Source organism: Mytilus trossulus, chromosome 13 (assembly GCF_036588685.1).
Source record: "Mytilus trossulus isolate FHL-02 chromosome 13, PNRI_Mtr1.1.1.hap1, whole genome shotgun sequence".
In the NCBI taxonomy this organism is placed as follows: Eukaryota; Metazoa; Mollusca; class Bivalvia; order Mytilida; family Mytilidae; genus Mytilus; species Mytilus trossulus.
Window position 1 is genome coordinate 15,457,242 of NC_086385.1, and position 22,157 is coordinate 15,479,398.

The 22,157-nt window shown below is 31.8% G+C and overlaps 1 protein-coding gene across 1 annotated transcript; it reads left to right on the forward strand.

The window, feature by feature from the left end:
• Nucleotides 1–224: 224 nt before the first annotated feature.
• LOC134694126 (rhodopsin-like) lies at nucleotides 225–10,413 on the forward strand. The gene is made up of 4 exons (XM_063555121.1): nucleotides 225–311; nucleotides 4,950–5,619; nucleotides 7,833–7,959; nucleotides 9,809–10,413. Exons 2-4 carry the CDS (start codon nucleotides 4,981–4,983, stop codon nucleotides 10,387–10,389), a joined length of 1,347 nt encoding a protein of 448 aa, XP_063411191.1. The 5' UTR covers nucleotides 225–311; nucleotides 4,950–4,980; the 3' UTR covers nucleotides 10,390–10,413.
• The last annotated feature ends 11,744 nt before the right edge of the window (nucleotides 10,414–22,157 follow it).

Here is a 22,157-nt window from a genome sequence, read left to right on the forward strand (position 1 = left end):
GTTACGTATACATGGCATCTGTTAAAGGCATGATGAACAAAAATGTATATAATAACTCGAAAGACATTCTATTTATAATGGTTTTGAACCTTTTATAGATATTTGTTTATTTGTCAACGTGTTAATTATTTGGTGTGAAATCTTCACACTCTGTTATACAACATTTATCTGCTGGATTTATCATCTTGAAACATGGATTTTGCAGATAAAATGTACATCTGTCACTTATATTTTGTCTAAGATCACTATCAATTCAATCACTTACAACAAGGTTTTATTATCTGTCAAACAAGAGGATTCTAACCTAAAAGGTATGTTAATTATCATATGTTAAGTATACAAAAAACTTAAATAATGACCTTTTTATCAATTGTTTTGCAACCGTAAACCGATAAGTCACATCTCAAACTCCGTAACATTGGGAAAAAATAATTTTATTTAAATCAACTCATACGAGGAGAAAGTAGAAATATTTTTTAATAATAGAGACGACCTTCAAGCTATCCTTTATTAGATAACAATTTTTGAGAATATTTATATTAAAAAAATACCATTTTAACCGACCATTAAGCTTAATACGTTCATAACCTGAAAACCAGTCTTTTGTTTAAATAATATATTTATCGACACTGTCTATAATTGTACTTAAGGATGTACTTAAGTGATATTAAAAAAAAATGCTGAGTTTGAAATTGAGATATTTGTTTATTTGTCAACGTGTTGAGTGTTTGGTGTGAAATCTTCACACTCTGTTATACAAAATTTATCAATATTGGATGATGGGTTTATCATCTTGAAACATGGATTTTGCAGATAAAATGTACATCTGTCACTTATATTTTGTCTAAGATCACTATCAATCCAATCACCTACAACAAGGTTCTATTATCTGCCAAACAAGAGGACTCTAACCTAAAAGGTATGTTAATTATCATATGTTAAGTATACAAAAAACTTAAATAATGACCTTTTTATCAATTGTTTTATAACCGTAAACCGATAAGTCACATCTCAAACTCAGTAACATTGGGAAAAAATAATTTTATCCAAATCAACTTATACGAGGAGAAAGTAGAAATATTTTTTAATAATAGAGACGACCTTCAAGTTACGGGGCGCCGAATGGGACTCTTGTGGTTTTGTACTCAAAATTCAATTTTGTACGGACAAAAGTGACTTTTGTTCAACAAAAATGAGTTCAGTTTAACAAAATTTGTATCATACTACAAATTTAAAATTTTGTCATTCAAAATTATCTATCAGCGGACAAAAGTCACTTTTGTCAAGACAAAATTCATTTTTGTTACACAGACTTGACTTTTGTTACCTAATTTGAAAATTGGGCGACCAAAGTGAATTTTGTATTCAAATTAGTTTAGTTTGGTTTCTGTGAACTAATTTGCATACAAAATCGACTTTTGTGACACAAAATTGATTTTTGTGACACAAAATTGACTTTTGTGAGACAAAATTGACTTTTGGCTCAACAAAATTGACAAAATTGACTTTTGTCTCAACAAAATTGACAAAATTGACAAAATTGAATTTTGTCTCAACAAAATTGACAAAATTGAATTTTGTCTCAACAAAATTGACAAAATTGAATTTTGTCTCAACAAAATTGATTTTTGTCTCATGAAAGTCAATTTTGTCTCACGAAAGTCAATTTTGTCTCATAAAAATCAATTTTGTCTCATAAAAATCAATTTTGTTGTTACAAAATTGAATTTTGTTGTTACAAAATTGAATTTTGTCGTCACAAAATTGACTTTTGTCTCAACAAAATTGACAAAATTGACTTTTGTCTCAACAAAATTGACAAAATTGATTTTTGTCTCAACAAAATTGACAAAATTGACTTTTGTCTCAACAAAATTAACAAAATTGACTTTTGTCTCAACAAAATTAACAAAAGTGACAAAATTGAATTTTGTCTCACAAAAGTCAATTTTGTCTCACAAAAGTTAATTTTGTCTCACAAAATTGAATCTTACCTCACACAATTGACTTTTGTGATTTAATTTCCATATCAGGTAACAAAAATCAATTTTGTATGTAAATATGTTTATATTTGCATACCTTTTAGACAAAATTGACTTTTGTCATGACAAATATGAATTTTGTCTACAAAAATGAATTTTTCATGACAAAAATGAATTTTGTCATCACAAAATTGAAGTTCTCACAAAACAAGTCTGTAGCACATAGTTTTGTAAGACAAAAATGATTTTGTCATGACAGAATTGAATTTTGTACAAAACCACAAGAGTCCCATTCGGCGCCCCGTACAAGTTATCCTTTTTTAGATAACAATTTTTGAGAATATATATTAAAAAAAAACATTTTAACCGACCATACAGCTTAATACGTTCATAACCTGAAAACCAGTCTTTTGTTTAAATAATGTATTTATCGACACTGTCTATAATTGTACTTAAGGATGTACTTAAGTGATATTAAAAAAAAATGCTGAGTTTGACATTGAGATATTAATATATAAAATTTAGCGGCAGCCTTGAATTCCGAGTGAAAATAGGGGTAATACAGAACATGAAGAATGTAGGTACAAGTATAGTTTGTTAGTAGCTTGTGACATATAAATGTAGAAAATATTCAATACACAGCCCTATATTGTGACCTTCGAAAAATGTAGAAGTGCATACGAACTTTCCATTGTATATATATATATATATATATATATATAGACTAAATTTTTCGAAACTTCATAGTGCATGAATTAAAAGGGGTACAGTTTAAACTGTAAAAGGAGTTCCAATGGGAAATTGCGTACTAGTCTATATTTGCAGAAATCCAACTTTTTTGATATTTCCACTTTTTTTCGAAATAATGAATCGTTTGTTTGTACATTTGTATTGTAAATTTTTCATCAATTAACACTGAACATATTCAGACTATTTGAACTTCATAATAAATCAGTACATTTGGTAAATAAGGACGAAGCGTTTAATAAAAAATAGGCAATATTCATTCAAAATGCATACAAAATGTTCTCCACATAAGTATAAAGTGCCAAATTTTCTTTAATTATTCAAAGTTTCGTCACTGAAGATGAATATGAGATGTGTTGGCGTTTGTTTTGGTTGCACTTCGATGTTCCTGTTGTTCATTTGTTTCCTCCTAAAAATGAAGAATTTCACTCAGCTATTGTTTTTAGCTGGGATTTTTGTCTTTCACAATCGATTTATGACTTTTGAACACCGTTATACCACTGTTTTTTTTATTCAATCGTAAATAAATGAAACAATTGCCATAACACAAAAACAGCATACCAGAATTACGAAATGTGTGTCACACGAATGTATTTATGCCACAAGCAGTGACGTCACATGTGAATTTCCCAAAAAAGTAGATAAAGTCGAGATACAGCATGTACTATTGATATTTGATGTCTTTCACTACAATTACAAGAATATTGATATAAAATTATGTAAGCTTTTGTGCAACAATCTGTAATATCTAAACTATGTCGGCCTTTCTTCAAAATCTAACTGTGCAAAAGCAAATAAATCCTGTGCACATAGTTGCTTTAAACAAAAATCATACAAAAAAAACTGGGTGATTAATTATCTCAACTTTGACATACGAATAGAAAAAAAAATCCAAGAACTACAACTCAGAGTCACAGTGTAAATATAGTTAACAATTCTTAGTATAATGCTGTCCCAAAAAATAGAACAATAGGATTATCATTTATCATGTTTATATTATCAAAAGTTATGTGGGATAAGCTTAAGAGAGGCAAACGATAACTCAAGGACATTAAAAAAAAAACGACCCAACAACGTCTTGGCTAAAAAAATAAAATAAAAACAGACCCAACAGACAAACATAGTATAGAAACATAGAAACTAAGCAACACGGATCCCATCAAAAACTTGGGGTGATCTCAGGTGCTCCAGGGTCCGAAAGGGGAAATCATGGTCCACAAGCGGCTTCCATCGTGTGACTTATGATAGTACCACCCCGGTAGTAAGTCTTATTCTGTAGTTCACATTAGTGAAAAGGGGACGGGATTGTAGTACCGACATGAATAACTTATTAAAGTGTTTACATGACAATTTGTTAAACACAGAATTGTCTCTAAGTCTGTTCACGAGCTGAACCGGTTTTAGGACCGGTCTAAAGCAAATCTGTCCACTGGTCTGATCTGGTATCAAGCAGACCTATCCCCATGACTGGTTTAATCCAGACCTGTTCAAGGTCTTGAACGGAGCAGACTGGTCAATGGGTATGCATCAGTCTGCAAAAACAGAGCTTGTTCTGTTATACCACCGATGATTTAACTTCGTTGCGTGTTTAATTTTCTTAAATTAATTTGGAAAGCAGTTTAAAAAAGCCTGCTCTTTATCAAAGTTTTGTACACGTTGGAATACCACACAACTTTTAACAAACGGAACGTCATCTTCAAACAGACAACTCAGAACAGAATTAGCTCATCTCATTTTTATAATCAATTTACTAAATTCATAGTGAAATGGGACTAAAAGAAAAGAATATGATAAAAAATGTTTTAAACGTCGAAATATAAGAGTTTGGAACCCACTTTCTTTATCAACCATATCAAATATCGGATTGTTGCATTTAGCACATTTAACCAGTACCATAGAGTTTGCAATAAAATAATAAAACTATCATTTATCTTCAATTCAATTTGTCAAGGTTCTGTTTTATACCTGACGACATGATTTAAGCTTCAAAAGGTAAGATATTTGATGGAAAAATTAGCTATTACCAATCAAGATGTTCTTGAAAGGAAAGACTAATTACAAGTAAGGTAATCATACTATTATAAACAATTCGGTAGGTTGTATTCGCGAAAGAAGGACGAGATTGTAGTAAAGAGTTATATACCTGGAGTACAAAGTCTTCCTTTCTTAAATCTTTGTTTTTTTCTATTTTTACATATCATTTGTTGTTTTTATTTTTAGGGTAAATACTGGTTCAATCTTAACAGATGACATGACACTAAAAAGTATTAATAACCATCATGAATTGATAGCAGCACAGACACCTTCCTGGTTTCATTTCACTTCCGGTGTTGTTCTTCTAACAACAACCCTTATATCTTTGATTTCAAACGGGTCCGTTGTTTTTGCCTTATTGATAAAAAACAGGACGTTGCTGACTAGGATTACGACCTATATTATAACAATATGTTGTTTGAACTTATTAATGGCAGCTTTTGGCACACCAATGGTGGTTATGTCCTGTTTTAACAAAGTATGGTTGTTTGGAGAATTAGGCTGTACTTACTATGCCTTTTTGATGACATTTGGTGGTTTGACCTCTATGCTTCTTTTGACCTTGATTTCTGTCGATCGGTACATATATGTTGTAAGGCACAATTTATCCAAACATCTGTCAACCATGACAGTCATCATATCCATAACTGTATCCTGTCTCATTACGCTAGGCTTGACCATTAGTCCTTTTTTTGGATGGAACCAGTATACATATGAAGGAGTTGGTACCTCTTGCGCAATAGATCTTGTTGGAGAAAACAATAACGGCCAATCCTTCGTACTAACCATCTGTGCTATATATTTTGCTGTACCAGTATTTTCGATGTTATTTGCATACGGATCAATTTATGCAAAGGTAGGTACAACTATTCAATTATATATATGTAACACTCAAACGTGTCAGATTCTCCTAAACGTGTCAGATTCTCCCAAACGTGTCAGATTCTCCCAAACGTGTCAGATTCTCCAAAACGTGTACGATTCCCCCTAACGTGTCCACATTGACATCATTGAGCTGCAAAACATGTCTATTTATAAAAGGGCTCCAAAGCTTGTCATTTGTATAAACGCTCAAACGTGTCCATTTTTAATAAACATAAAAACGTGTCCAATGCCACAATCGTGTCTATATAAAGCTGAATTTGTTATTTTATTTATAGTGTATTGGGAAACAAGATTCGCAACTCCCTTTTCACTTTGCGAGGCGATTGCTACCTTGTTGTGCTCTTTTTCGAAATCTACAAGGATTTCTATATACGTGCAATCGATGTGGCCCTCTCTTCAGACGGGTCAGCCATTTATCGTCCCTGTCATTGTTTCATTATAAAATAGAATAAATAACTTTATATATTTTTTCAAGTTACAATATAATCTGTATCAAAGTAGGGGATACGTTGTCACCACGAGATTCAATATGGCCGTACAAAATAGGCGGTGAATGTATACAAATGGGAATAATTAGATAATAGTGTTAAGGAAATGAATATTCAAACATAAATAGGTACGTCATATTCTAGGAAAATATCTAACGAAACGAACTATATATATTGACAAGTTTTGCATTGATTATAAACAATAAATTCATGGGAAATAAGTGCGACCTGAACCTGGGTCGCAATTCCGAACGTTTTGAAATAGGAAAAATCCGTAGCTCTATGGTCTGCAATAGTCAGAAAATAGCATCAGGACCTAAAAGCTACGGTACGGCAGCTACAATTGAATATGAAATGTTTAGTGTTATAAAATAAAGATTAGAAAATATGATAAAACTTGAAAAAAAGAAATAATGATGTTGGAAAGACAAATGTCCTATCAATATTGCAGAATATTGTTTTGTCATTTAATTGTTAAATGGTGGAAATTTTACAGGCTTCAATATGGCATTATCATACCTTATTTTTGATTTTTTTGGCTTGGAAAAAAAGGTAAAATTACAAACAACTCCGAGGAAAATTCAAAACGGAAATTCCTTAATCAAATGGCAAAATCAAAAGCTCAAACACATCAAGCGAATGGAAACCAACTGTCATATTCCTGACTTGGTACATGTATTTTATGTTGTAGACAATGGTGGATTGAACCTGGTTTTATAGCTAGCTAAACCTCCCACTTGTATCACTAGTTTTCAATATTGCGATTACTCTAAGATTAATAGGTCGGTCGTGTGTTAGTTTCTAAATACCAGTGTAATGAATCGAGCGGAATTCAGCTTATTTTATCAGCGTTTTGTTATATTGTACAGTTATGTTTCGAATATATTGGTTGCTCACAAAAAATATTGAGCACCCATTTCATGAGATAGTAAAAATTCAAGAGGCTATTAAATAAGGACAACAATAGTATACCGCTATTCAAAACTCGTAAATCTATGAACAAAAAACAAAATCTGGGTAACAAACTAAAACTGAGGGAAACGCAATAAATATAAAACGTTACACACAGAAACATACTAAGCATTAGACAAAATCCGATGAGAATAAAAAATATAACATCAAAACTAAATACATGAACTTGGGATAGAAAAGTACCGTGTCACGTCTTATAGTAATGGGAATTCACACTCAAATATAAGAGAAAATAAACGACACAACGGAAACACAAAGTTAAAATGTAACACACAGAGAAACGAACTATAATATAACAATGGCCATATTCCTTACTTGGTACAGGACATTTTTAGATAAACAAATGGTGGGTTGAACCTGGTTTTGTGGCATGCCAAACCTCGCACTTTAATGACAATGTTAAATATAACTTTAAAATGACAACATTATATTACAGGAATACAATACAAATAAATAGGAGAACATATGTTTCCATTGAAAGTTGGTTGCTGTCTGCCATAATTTATTGTTGTTTCTTTTGCAAAAAAAGACCAGACTGTATTCCTTTGAATTGTTTTAATGTGATATGCCAAGTCCGGTTATATCTTTCTATAAAGTATGATGTTAGCTCATTATATAAGTCCACAATGTGACATTTAGTAGATTTTTGTTGTTGTTGAGCTTTTCATGAAAAACAATAATTCTACATATATTAATTTTAACATTTTACTTGTTTTTATGTAAGGTATCGAGAGACTACAAGGCAAAATTAGGATATAGTCGAAGAAAAGATTCCGTGTCAAAAAGAAAAGAATTCCGAAAGAAATTGAGTATTGAACAAGAACTTGCAGTTACGCTTACTATTATTATTGGTTGGTTTTTAAAGTTTTCATAAAAAGTTTTATTTACAGAAAATGTGGGTAGATGCTGTTGACACAATAAAAGACGTCAGCACAATGCCATAAAAAGACATCTGAAAGGCAACTGCTGTTTAGGTCCTTATCATTTGATCTTAGTTGGGAGTCATAAAGGCAACTTAATAATGTTCGCTCCACTTGTTTTGGGAATGACCATCTGGTTTTGTCTATTAAATTGCATGAACAGAATTTGCTCGCTGACACAATTTGTTTTCCATAATTTGATTACAAATATTAAAAATTCGCATCTATGAAGATTTTCATGTTTTTTAAAATAGAAAAGGTGAAAATGTTAAATACATGCAAAATCTAGGTTTTTGCTTTTTTAATTTCCTTAATCTATATTATATCAATTTATAACCATCTTTTAAAAAGCTTGTTATTTAGATTAAACGAAGCGAACATTCTTAAACCATATATTCTTCATGATTACGATCAGAATTTGAAATAACCACTTTCTAGAAAGATGTTCATACATGTAAGGAACGTTCTATTAAAAAATGAAATCCAAATATGTAAACAAAATGTTTACGAGAATAGTCTTATATCCAAAATAGACTTTAAGGTAAAGTTAGATAAATCAAGAATTTAAAATTGATATTTTAAGGATAAGGATCTAAATAAGTTAAAAATATTGATGGAACTCAAATCAAAAGAAAGAAAATCAAGAATCTGCTCAAATTTTGTCAAATGACCTTTTATGAGCTATTTAGTCTTATGTTTAAAGATAAATAGGGGTTATGGGGCAAACTATTTAACCTTGTATCGTATGGAAAATACACAAAGGAGTCCGAATATTTGACACTTATTCCAAAACCTTACCTAAGTACATCCTTAATTATTTCTTATTGTCTACTGACTTTGTTAAACATGTGTTGTACTCTATAAAAAATCATAAAATATAAAGCACCAAATTATTGTTTATAATAATATTTTGTTTAGAAAATATATCCGCTGTTATTTGTATTAAAAGTAAGCTAAACTATTCTAGTCTACATTCTACCTTTGTAAATATGAGCTACGTTAGATATAAATCAAACTTATGCAAGTGTACATATACATGTATAAGTCTTCGATTGATATTGGAACATTTATTTATAAATATGAATAAGAATTTTGGTCTATGTTGTAGGAATTTCAAAGATACTAAACTTTCCAACAGGTAGGCTTTTATAGCTGACTATGCGGTATGGGCTTTGCGTATTGTTGAAGGCCGTACGGTGACCCATAGTTGTTAATGTTTGTGTCATTTTGGTCTTTTGTGGATAGTTGTCTCATTGGCAATCATACCAAATCATCTTTTTTATATTTTCGTACAGATTTCAAAAACAGTATAACATATGTATTGATTTTCATTTGCATATGGTTGTTTTCTTTCCAACGCAGCTCATTACATATTATTGCTGTTTTACATTAAATAAGGATTGTATGCTTTTTTTAGTAGATTTATTTTAGGGTGTTAAAGCTTTGAAAGAAGTACATTTTGTATGAAGTTTCATTCTAAAAATGTGCACAAAGTCGACGCTTTTGCAAACATATACGATCACTAACAGAATCATTCAATACTGACAGTTACATTTGTTTTGCTAGGATAATGAAAACACGATTTTTATCATCTTTTTCTTTTTTTTTTTATCTTGCACTTTTATATTGTGGGAGCTTGCATCACAAATGTTGCATTTCATTTTGAATGAATGTTGATTTTAGAGTGAAGCGGTTGAGCGGTTATCCAATCAAAATAAGATATTAAATTGAAAAATATAATAAATGTTATTTTACCTGTATATGTGTATTTGTTTTGTAGGTTTCTTCTTGATATGCTACACACCATACACGATTGTACTTCTCTGGCAAGTATTGAGTAAGAATTCTGAAATGGACCCAATTGCCATGGCAATACCGGCCATGATTACTAAAATTGCGGGAATTTTTACACCATTCGTCTACTTAAGCAAGAACAAAATCTTCAGAGAACATATGTTGAATGTATATCCCTGTTTCAAATCGAGGAACAGAGTACATCCTTGTGAAAATATTGAGCAACCAGCAGTAACAAACGTTAACACAATAGACGAACGAGTTAGTGCGAATCATTTGGAAACAAAACAGGGCAACAGCTCCAAGCAGCGTGATAATAGAAAATGTTCACTTATCAAAAAGAAAACCACGAAAATTGACGAAACTGGTACCCTTATGATATCAGATGTTCATTCAACAGTTGCTGTATACACTGTAGATAAATCTGATATTTATGATAATCGAAGGGAACTTTCTTTTTCGCAGAATATTCGGAAACCCTCGGTGGATATTGCAGACACGTCTGAGACAGAGAATGTTATTGAAAAATCTGATGGTTCCAAAAATGTTACCTTTGGTGACATCTAATTCGATGGTGACCAACATAAATTTAATGGATTTTCTTCTAACCATCTAGGTATGTTGAATTGTCGGATCACCAATCAAAGGCTTAACATATTACGCAATCTCAGCTATAGATGAATGATTTTTGCTTCAACAGTTATTGTGTAGAGCAGACAATGCCATATTTCATTTATGTAAAACGATTGTCATGTTACCTCATATCTATCTAAACATAACTGTAAAAAACTCATAACGAAATATATGTTTAAGGACTATATTTGACTAAAAAAACATAGTTAAGGATGTTTGGTTGTCTGTTTTAAAATTAAAAGACTTTTAAAGGTATATAAGATGTCATTTTGATCTTCACCGATTTGGATCAAATTCTCAAACTCGAGGTATATTCTATATTAAATATATGAAAATTCTTAAGACAATAATTTCCCATTAGTTTTTCAATTGCTTCTTTCTAACAAACAAATTCAAGGACATAGATCCTTCATTTTATTCTGCTTTTTTAATATCGTTTTTTTTTTATATATATATATTATCAATTTTATACAAGTCGTTTGAAGAAGCATAAGCTACCAGATATGTAATGTTAATTTTGTCCAAATGAGATAAGAAACATCACAAATGAATTATTCCTTTGAGAGTGCTGGTTCGCTTTATTGAATTTGTATTATAAAACTAGATGTACCTATAAAAACGTATGTAAAAATTGTGAAAAGTTCTAAAATAAACAATTAACAATGCATGGACTTGATAATATGTAATATAATTTCTAGTATATTTTTGCCTACACGTCATCTAATAAACAATCGAGATTACATCCGAAGACTGCCGGCTGTTATTTAAACCAGATATTTACATAAACATGAATATAAAGAGATAGCGCTTACGTGCAATTGAATTTTGCTCTTTCTGTCTGTCTGTTTGATTTTATATTGTATTTAAAAAAGTATGTTTATCATCGTTAGGTCTGTTTGATTTTATATTGTAGTTAAAAAAGATGTTTATCATCGTGTATACGTGTGTAAGAATGATTTTATGTTGATCGAATCAGTCGACTAATGCTTCGTCTTTGTTTCACTTCCAAAGTTGATATAATTTTGCTTGCTTAAAAAATTCACACATTTATGTGCGGAACCCATCTCCAGCTTAGGGGTTGAATTATAAGTCATATGAATACAAATTCAATGAGGCGAACCAGCACTCTCAAAGGAATAATTCATTTGTGATGTTTCTTATCTCATTTGGACAAAATTAACATTACATATCTGGTAGCTTATGCCCCTTCCAACGACTTGTATAAATTGATAACATATATATATAAAAAAACGATATTAAAAAAGCAGAATAAAATGTCCTTGATTTTTGTTTAGAAAGAAGCAATTGAAAAACTGGTGCATGGGAAATTATTGTCTTAAGATTTTTCATATATTTAAAATAGGCGCCTTTTTTTTAAAATTTAAAAACCTATTCAAAATAATATGAATTTCATTAGACTTTCAAATCAGGCTATTAAACTATATATTTAAAAAAAAAATCGAAAAAAGAAAAGCAGAGGTTATGGCAATACATTTTTAATGGCTCTATTTGGATAAAACTAAAAGATGAAGAATAGCTGAAAAATATCAAAGAACAAGAGTTGCAAAAATACTTTATAATGCGTCATTTCATTTATATTCGAAGCATCAGCTTGTAATTTAAGTTGTATTAAATCAATTTTATTTAAAGATTTTGGCCCTTTTTATACCACAAAATTCGTCCGTTAAATGTCTATTTGAGTGCATGCAATGTCGGAAATTACTTTTGTTATGGTCGTTTTTGTCAATAAACTACCAACAACAAAAGTTTTTTGCTGATGTCGTTAATAATCTATTAAATCATGGTCTTTATTTGTTTTTTGTTTTTTGTTGTTTGAATCATAAGTCAGAATAATTTTGATCAAAAAGTATAATATAAAAATACTGAACTCAGGGGAAAATCAAATCGGAAGTCCCTTATAACATGGCAAAATAAAATGGCATAACACATCAAAAACGAATGGACAACAACTGTCAGATTGAAATGTATATTTACACAATATAAAAAGTAAAATCACAAAAATATTGAACTTAAGGAAAATCAATTCGGAAAGTCCACAATCACATGGCAAAATCAAAAAGCAAAACGCATCAAAAACGAATGGACAAGAACTGTCGTATTCCTGACTTGGTACAGGCATTTTCAAATATAGAAAATGGTGGATTAAACCTGGTTCTACAACGCTAACTCTCTCACTTTCATGACAGTCTCATCAAATTCCGTTATATTTACATTGATGCGTTAAATAAACAGGCACAATAAATAAAATAGTCAAAATATGGGTACATAATTCATCATCGTATAACAATTTTAAAAGGAACAATTGACAGAACACCAAAAACATCTGCTATCTACGAACACATTGATTGATCAGAATTGATGTTACATTTATCTTTTATGTCTGTTTAGGTTGCTTACCAATTTTGTCAATTTAATAGAATGATACACAGTTATCGCACTAGTGGGTGGGTTAACTAGCTTAATTTCTGTATTCTTAAATTAAGCATCCCGTTATTTTCTTTTTTCTTCCGGAACCGTTGCGTTGATTACCGCCAATATATAAAAAATGGTTAGAAAAAACCCAAAATTGTACAAAAGCTTGAACGACATTATGATGCCATCGTATTTCAAATACACATAAATATTTTTTGATATTCAATCATTACTGTTTCGTTTAAATGAAAAATGAATGCAAGTGCAGTCAGAAAAGATATTAAACCTTGAATGTCTTCCTTGTTAACCCTGAAATTTTACATATTGACTGTTATAACGAGTTTTCAGCTCGGAATGCATTGAAGAAGTCTCTGCTTACTGTAATAGATGTAACTGGCATATTTAATAACGTTTGATATAAGGAGTAGAAATAAAGGATGATATTTTATCACCATGATTGGGAATATTGAGTTTAAGTGAAAATGTTCTTGGCAAAAAGAACCGCAATATACGAGAGGAATATAACAACCCATAAGTCGAAAACAAACGTATGGACTGTAATAGAAAAAAACTACGATAAAAAGACAAACAGTAGTGCATGTAGTATACAAAACACAACATATATCAATAAAGATTGAGCAACATGAACACCAAAAACATTTGGGATGATCTCAGATTCTATGAAATGGTAAGCAGATCCTGCTTCAGATATGACACCCGTAGATGGTGTCTTGGATAGTAATGTTAGTATTTTGAAAGATTTTTACTTTTTGCAACTATAAATGTAAATCAAAAGAACATTTTAAAGGTAGTACATATAAGTTCATACCCTCGCCGGCCACTAGCATTTACATAGACCAACACTCTACCAATAACAAAACAAATGTTTATTCTGATAACAGTCAATCTGAATTCTATTTCTACATGTTTTAAATATGAGTATATATTGTAATTTCTATAATTCATAATGAATAAAATAACTGATACACTAACAATCATTTAGTGACTGTCTATGTCTGTTCGCGACTAAAATTCTTTGTCTAAATAAACTGTTGATAACTATGAGGATTGTGACAGTTGCTTTTGTCATGTTAGTTAGTTGTTCAGTAAAATGTCTTTCCGAAAAGAGTGACGAAAAAAAACCTGACAACGCCATGGCTAAAAATGATAAAGATATACAGACAAACAATAGTACACATGACACAACAAAGAAAACTGAAGATTAAACAACACGAACCCCGAACCTTGATACACTCATTTGCGTAATATAGTATTGAATACTTGCATTTTCACAGTGAAACACTATTTGTCATTAATATTTCTACCCATGGATCAGAGGACCTAGGTGCTTTTAGCGAAACCTTTCGAATATGTAAGCCCTCAATGTTCTTAAATTTCGTATATCATTTTACCTGATAACATCTTTTAGATGTGTGCCACTGATGAATCGTGTAGACGAAACGAACAGAAAGATGTTGATGGAGTGTCAATGAAACAAATCTCGATCGAAGTCACAATGTATAAAAAGTTAACAATTATCGGTCAAAATATGAAATTTATCAAATATATCAGCACAGAGTCTTGGTTCACATTAAACAGAATGCTTTAAAGAGTCCCAAAATGACTAATGGATAACAATCCTACCTGGAAAACCAATGGTATAATCTTTATAAAAACGAGAAACGCTTATGAACCCAAACATAATAATCATAGTACAACAAGTACATAATCTAGGACAAGAGCAACCAAATGCAGCGGGTTTAAAAGTTTCAATAGGTGCAAGCTTCACTCTAACCCGATAAAGCAGTGTAACATAAAAAACATAAAAAACCACTATCAAAATCAATTGAAATGGCTTAACCTCATCAAAGGGAATATACACAAAAAAGGTAAACATAGCTTTTATTGTTTCATTACATATATACATTGTAACAGTCTTTTCAAACATCGTTGTAGTTTTAATGTTTGTCCTAACTTTTCAATGGCTGGTGCAGATGATTATGATGTTTATCAGCATTTCTGACGATGAAGAAGTAATGACATGTTTGCTACAATGTTATTAAAATTTTCACAGTTTTCATAGTTGCTAAAAGAGGGACAAAAGACACCAGAGGGACAGTCAAACTCATAAATCGAAAATAAACTGACAACGCCTGGATAAAAAATAAAAAAAGACATGTCACAATATAGAAAACCAAAGAACAAGCAACACGAACCCCACCAAAAACTAGGGGGATCTCAGGTGCTCAGGAAGGGTAAGCAGATCCTGCTCCACATGTGGCACCCGTCGTGTTGCTTATGTTATAACAAATCCGGTAAATAGTATAGTTCGGAAGGTAACATTCATGAAAATGAAGGAGACTGTAGTTACGAAGTAAGGAACAAATCCAATATTATTTGTGAAACTGTTATTCCATAACGGTCAACCAACTCGTGATGGCGTCTGTAAAATTTACGAAGGAATGATTTTAACTTTACCATTTAGAACTATTGATTTAAAAACTTCCTTGTGAGCAGCATCCCTCTTTCAAGAAAATCATGAAAGGAAATGCAAGCACGGGAATATTGTATCAATTTGGAAATATATACCCCGTATGCAGGTGCTACTGGAAATTGGCATTGTTCCAATCATAAAATGTTAAGACAACTTTTTCAGAGGCTATGCCAGTCGTGAAATAATCAAAATGAGTATCCATATACACTTGTTTCATATAAGTTATTAGCCATTTAATTATATAAAAAAATGTTCTTTTGTCAAACTTGGAGCATCAAATGAATTCAATATAAAACATATTGTGCATCGGACTACTAACACAAAGGTTCCCGTTCGATTTGCGTTCCGGGATGAAAATTTCAGGTACTGAATTTTCGGCCCCTTTGACACCATTTGCGAGTACGGTCTTTAGGAAACGATGACAGTACGTCGGAAGGGGACGATAAATGGCTGAACCGTGTAAGGAGAGCCATATCTCTTGCATGTAAAAGATACCCTTGTAGATTTCGAAAAAGAGTATGTTAATACAAGGCAGCACTCGCACCCGCAAAGTGGAAAGGGATTACAGTTGCAAAACTTGTTTCCTAATCCACTATAAATTAATATGTTTAAAAAATAAATAAAAAATAGAAAAAAACAATTTTTAATATTTACGCGTCTGTGGCTCTATTCTCGATAATCTTCAACCAAGACCGCATCATACTGAATATTTGAAAGGTAATGATATATAAGAACAAACACATTTGAAAAGCTATATGATCAAAAAGGAGGAATAAAAAATAGTTAAATCATCCAAGATTTATTTGCTTGAAGAAGTTGAAATCTGCATTTCTCTTTGAAGAATAACAGTACTGTAGTTGAAGAGTTGCCACTACACAGTCAATTGTAGATTTGACGGTCGCAAATGCAGTTTTACTGGCTACGCGTAGCGGAGACAATAAAACGGAGATTTGCGACCGTCAAATCAAAATTGACGGTGGCAACTCTTCAACTACAGTACTGTTATTCCGATTCTAATGCATTACAAAAAGAAATAATACGATAAAACTTCATTGCTAAACGTGACGTCATACGAATGAAAACTTACAAAATGGAGATTATTACGTTACCTGTACGATTCAAATTCGGATAACATTACATTAAAATGGCGGGTCCATCCTTAGTTACGCCTAGTCAACTGTGGATTTGCTTCCTCCGCCTCATTATTAGAATTATATCTCGAAATTGACTTACACAGTCATCTCAGTACCAGAATCTATGACAAACGAGACGATTTTAATTTCGAAATTATAAATTTCCCCCACCTTAGTAGCAATATACCAACTTCACCTGCGTATGGGATATATATTTCTCAACTTATTCGATATTCAAGAGCTTGCAGCTCCTACTCAGACTTTGTAAAACGTCATCAGTGTCTGAGTAGAAAGTTGATGAACCAGGGGTATGTCAAAGAACGTCTCGTCCTTTTTCTAAAAAAGTTCATCGGAAGGTACCAAGACCTTGTTGATAAATATTCCGTATCAACTTCTCAAATAATACACGATGGTCTTGATGTATAGATTCTGCGTACTGATGTTGTGTATCATCTTAACAACATGTTTTATTGTTCTTTTATTTGTTTGTGTGCTATTATTAAGATTACTGTTACTGTTGAATGGTTTTATGTGATATCCGTTTGACGTGGCTCGGTACTTATACATCTCGTCAATGTGTTTGTATTGGCTTTCATTTTTTGGTGATTTGTTTTGTATATGTGACTCTTTGTATTTCTTTTGTGCTTATAACGTGACTCTGTACTTTAAAAGATCCCGTCAGTATGATATTTGTCTATAATATGTTATTATGATATATTTCTTTTATGAATTACTATATACGTTGAACCACAAACGTCAAAACCAATCAATAGCGTAGTGGAATTAACAATTTTTGGATTCTCATAAATTCTATGTATAACTTTTGGACTAGTTTGAATCTCGGTCTATTTCTGTAATTTATTCTTACATACTTTTGATTTTTTTAACCCTGTATGCGTTCATTGCCTATGTAAATTTTAAAAATGTTTATAATCCTCGTCCTTTGATAAGTATATATTGTATGCACATTGAACGACAAATTTATGTGACGTATATAATTTTTCTGACGTCAGACACTCAAATCAATCCATGTGTTCGTAGATAGTAGATGTTTTTGTGTCCTGTTAAATTGTTAAACGATGATGACTGATGTACCCATATTTTGACTATTTTATTAATTGTGACTGTTTATTTAACGCATCATGTAAATGTAGCGGAATTTGACGAGACTGTTATTAAAGTGAGAGGGTTAGCGCTATAGAACCAGGTTTAATCCACCATTTTCTACATTTGAAAATGCCTGTACCAAGTCAGGAATATTACAGTTCTTGTCCATTCGTTTTTGATGCGTTTTGATTTTTGATTTTGCCATGTGATTATGGACTTTCCAAATTGATTTTCCTCTGAGTTCAGTATTTTTGTGATTTTACTTTTTTTTGACGGCAACTTATAGCCAATGAAAAAAATTGTTACAGAATAAGTTGTTATCTATTCGTTGGATGTGCGTTTGCTTTTGATATTGCCACTTGAAAACGGACTTTCCTTTTTAATTTTCTCCGGAGTTAGGTATTTCTTTTTAAAACTTTTTTTCTGAATTTTTAAATAGACATTTCTTCATGAATCATATCAGTATACTAGAGTACTATAACTGAACTGGCAGTTTATATAAGTGTACATTCCATGACATTTGGAAAGATCAAAATTCTCTGACGATATGTTGTTTTTGTTCATAATGAATTTTTGGACTAAAACTTGTTGTAAAAATAAACTGTTGATTATTGTGAGGGTTGTGACAGTTGCTCTTATCATGTTAGTTAATTGTTCGGTTAAATGTCCTTCCGAACCCTTTGACAGTCATTTGCAAAATATGGTAGTGAATACTTGCATTGTCACAGTCAAAATCTATTTGTCATAAATATGTCTACCCATGGATTAGAGGACCTTAGCTGCATATATTATAGCAAAACCTTTCAAAATGTTTATGTATATCATTTTACCTGATAACATCTTTTCGGTGAGCGCCCCTGATGAATCGTGTAGACGAAACGAACAGAAAGATGTTGAAGGAGTGTCAATGAAAACAATCTCGATCGAAGTCACAATGTATAAAAAGTTAACAATTACAGGTCATAATATTGCCGCCAGCAAGGAGTATTGGTTCATATAAAACAGAAAGCTATAAAGAGCCCTATAACAACTAGTGGTTAACAATCCAAACTGGAACAAACGGTCAAATCTTTATAAAAACGAGAAACACTTATGAAAGAGGGATGCAAGATACCAAAATGGACAGTCAATCTCATAAATCGAAAATTATCTGACAACGCCAAGGCTAGAAATGAAAAAAAGACAAACAGACAACCAATAGTACACATGACACAACATAGAAAACTAAAGAATAAGCAACACGAACCTCATCAAAAACTTCGGCAACAAATGACAACCACTATACAACAGGTTCTTAACCTGAGACAAGTGCAAACAAATGTAGCGGGTTTAAAAGTTTTAAAAGGTGTCAACCTTTACCCTTACCTGAAATAATAATGTAACATCCCAAACATAGAACAATACACTATAACATCGATCAAAGGACATATGAACAAAAAAGGTAAACAAAGCCTTTATTACTTAAGGAATGACTGTAATATTTGTAAATAACATAAAAGATTTGGTGCACACCGAATAACGCGAGGAGCTGGTTATTTAACAGTGTGCACCAAATTTGCTATGTTATTTCGAATAAACAGACAAAATATTTCAGTCATTTCGTATAATTTAACTCTAAATTCTATTTTAAACCGTAAAAAAAACATGAAAAAACGTTGATGACGTCATGGTCACATGACTAAAATATGTCTATGAGCTTATAACAAAATAAAGTCAGCCAATCTGAAGACGTGTTACATCCAAAATTAAATTATTAGTATTTGTTGAGATATGTCACAGTCTTTTCAAAAATCATCGCAGTTTTATAATGCTTGTCTTAATATTTCAAAAGACAATGCAGGTGATAAGAATATGTGTCCCAATTTCAGGCGATGACGCAGAACAAAAAAAGGTAAACATAGCCTTTATTGTTTGATGACATATATACCAGTCTTTTCAAACCACGTTGTAGTTGTACAGTCAAACCTGTGAAAACCGGACCCTGAGTAAACCGGTTTCCTGTCAATTCCGGCCGAAAATTAAAGTCCCATTTCCCTCCCTTAATATTCTTTGCAAAAATATCCCTTGTAAACCGGACCCTGTCTATTCCGAATTCCGATCTAATTATCTAGTCCCAATCAGTAAATTACTTTAATTATTACCTGTCAAAACCGGTTTGGCCTTTTATCATAACGGTATTGATTGATGTCAATCAACTGATCAAGAGCGTGTGTTGTGGTTGTTTACACAAAGGGTTTCTTCAGGGTATAAAATTAGCAAGGTAACAAAAAGTGAATAAAAAGTAAAGTGAACTGTTTTTACAACCATTAAAAAGATTTTCCTTAGAATATGTTAGTTTAAACAAATATTAATATGGAGACTTGAAGTACGCCAATAAAAGGGGAAAATTGATTTTGAAAACAATGTGAACTGAACACACCATTGCCAAAAAAGGTCTCGTGAATGAATCTACATTGAAACAAAAGTAAGATCTTATTCAGGAATCTGATAAAGGAAAAAAAACGTTCTTGGTTCATTTCACTATTCACTGGATCGATTAATCATTGAATGAGACGAAGGAATTATGTTTTCATGATTCTAGGTAACCCTTTGTGAACCTCGATGAAAATGTTGATATTGAAGAAGACCCGGATGTAAACATTCCACTTTCGGAGTCGACAGAGATCCGACCACTTTTGAAACGAAATAACTGCTATGGAAAATTAATCTTCAATGCCTACGGAGGAAACTTATGATGGACAGAAAAACAACTCGTGTTTATCAATTCAAACAACGCGGAGATTCCGACGCAAACAAAATCTGCAAAAGTGAAAATGAAGCGGACGAGCCAGAAACTTTAACTTCATATGAGTATTTCTTCACAAACATTAAATGTATGAATCATTTTTCAAATTCCAAAGATGATGGATTTCTTAACTTTCTCATACCAATGAGAGCAATGATTGAAGATGTTTCGTTCGTAGAAAAATGGTAAAAAGCAGGGACATGTCCAAATATATATTGTGTTCAAATCATCGGCACTCTAGGTTAAATAAAATTAGTTTCAAAATTTTCTATTATTCAATACACTAATTTATAATATGACAGTAATCTACTGTACTATACAAGCTTATTATTTGTTAATTGCATGAAATATGCAGTTCTGTAAAATATCTGACGTCATGAACCACTGACTTCCTGTCAATCTGAAAACCTGAATAAACCGACCCACTGCCTAAACCGGCCCTTTTTGACGGTCCCAGAGGTGGCCGGTTTACACAGGTTTTACTGTATAATGCTTTTCTGAAATTTTCAATAGGTGGTGCAGATGATTAGGATGATTATCACCATTTCAGTTGATGACGCAGTCATGACATGATTGCCACAATATTAATGTTATTAGAATTTACACAGTTTTCATAGTTGCTTAAATTGCATTGTCAGAGGTTGTAACAGTCGTTAAATGTTAAGACAACTTTTTAAGAGGCTATGCAAGTCGTGAAATAATTAAAATAATCATCCAAGCGGGACAACATTTTCATAATGAAAACCTCACTATTTCCAAGAGTTGTGAAAGACCCATGATTTCTATTGTTGGCAAAAATATGAAAAAAAATATCGGCATCGTCTGAATTTATAAATATATATATATTTTTTTTACATAAATCATATCAGTACTAGAGTACTATTACTGAACTGACTGTTTATATAAGTGTACATACCATGACATTTTGAAAGATCAAAATTCTCTGACGATATGTTTTTGTTGTTAAAAATAAATTTTAAATGAAATTAATTCCAAGTGAACAAACTACCACTTTCAAATGCCAGTCGCACTGTTGGTACATGAATAGATAATTTTATCGATGTGTTTTAGCGTTTGATGATTTAGATTTTTTCATTAGAAAAGGGATTTTGATTTCCGTTTTAATTTTTTCTTGGAGTTTTGTAATTTTGTAATTTTGCTTTTGCCAGACTAGATAAGTAACTTGTTTTTATATTAACGCGACGTAAATGTTATTTGTAAAAGAGGGACGAAAGATACCAAAAAGGACATTCAAACTCATAAATCTAAAAAAAAAACTGACAATGCCATGGCAAAAAATGACAAAGACAAACAAACAATAGTACACAAGACACAACATAGAAAACTAAAGATTAAACAACACGAACCCCACCAAAAACTAGGGGTGATATCAGTTACTTCGGAAGGGTAAGCAGATCTGCCTCCACATGTGGCACTCGTCGTGTTGCTTATGTGATAACAAATCCGGTAAATAGTCTAATTAGGTAGGTCACATTCATGAAAGGCAAGGGGATTGTAGTTCCGACATAAGGAACATATCCGATATCATTTGTGAAACGGTTATTCCATAACAGTCAACCAACTCGTATTGGCGTCCGTAAAATTTACGAAGGGATGATATCAACTTCCACCATTTGGAACTCTTTGTTAAATAGCTTCCTTGTGAGCAGTAACCCTCTATCACGAAAATCATGATAGGAAATGCAAGCATATTGGGACATATATACCCTTTATGCAGGTGCTACTGGAA

Excerpts from the sequence above, each read along its gene's own strand:
- LOC134694126 (XM_063555121.1), top strand. The coding sequence starts at position 4,981 with ATGACACTAAAAAGTATTAATAACCATCATGAATTGATAGCAGCACAG. Across the intron at positions 5,620-7,832 it reads ACGGATCAATTTATGCAAAG|GTATCGAGAGACTACAAGGC; the intron begins GTAGGTACAACT and ends TTTTTATGTAAG. Across the intron at positions 7,960-9,808 it reads TACGCTTACTATTATTATTG|GTTTCTTCTTGATATGCTAC; the intron begins GTTGGTTTTTAA and ends TTTGTTTTGTAG.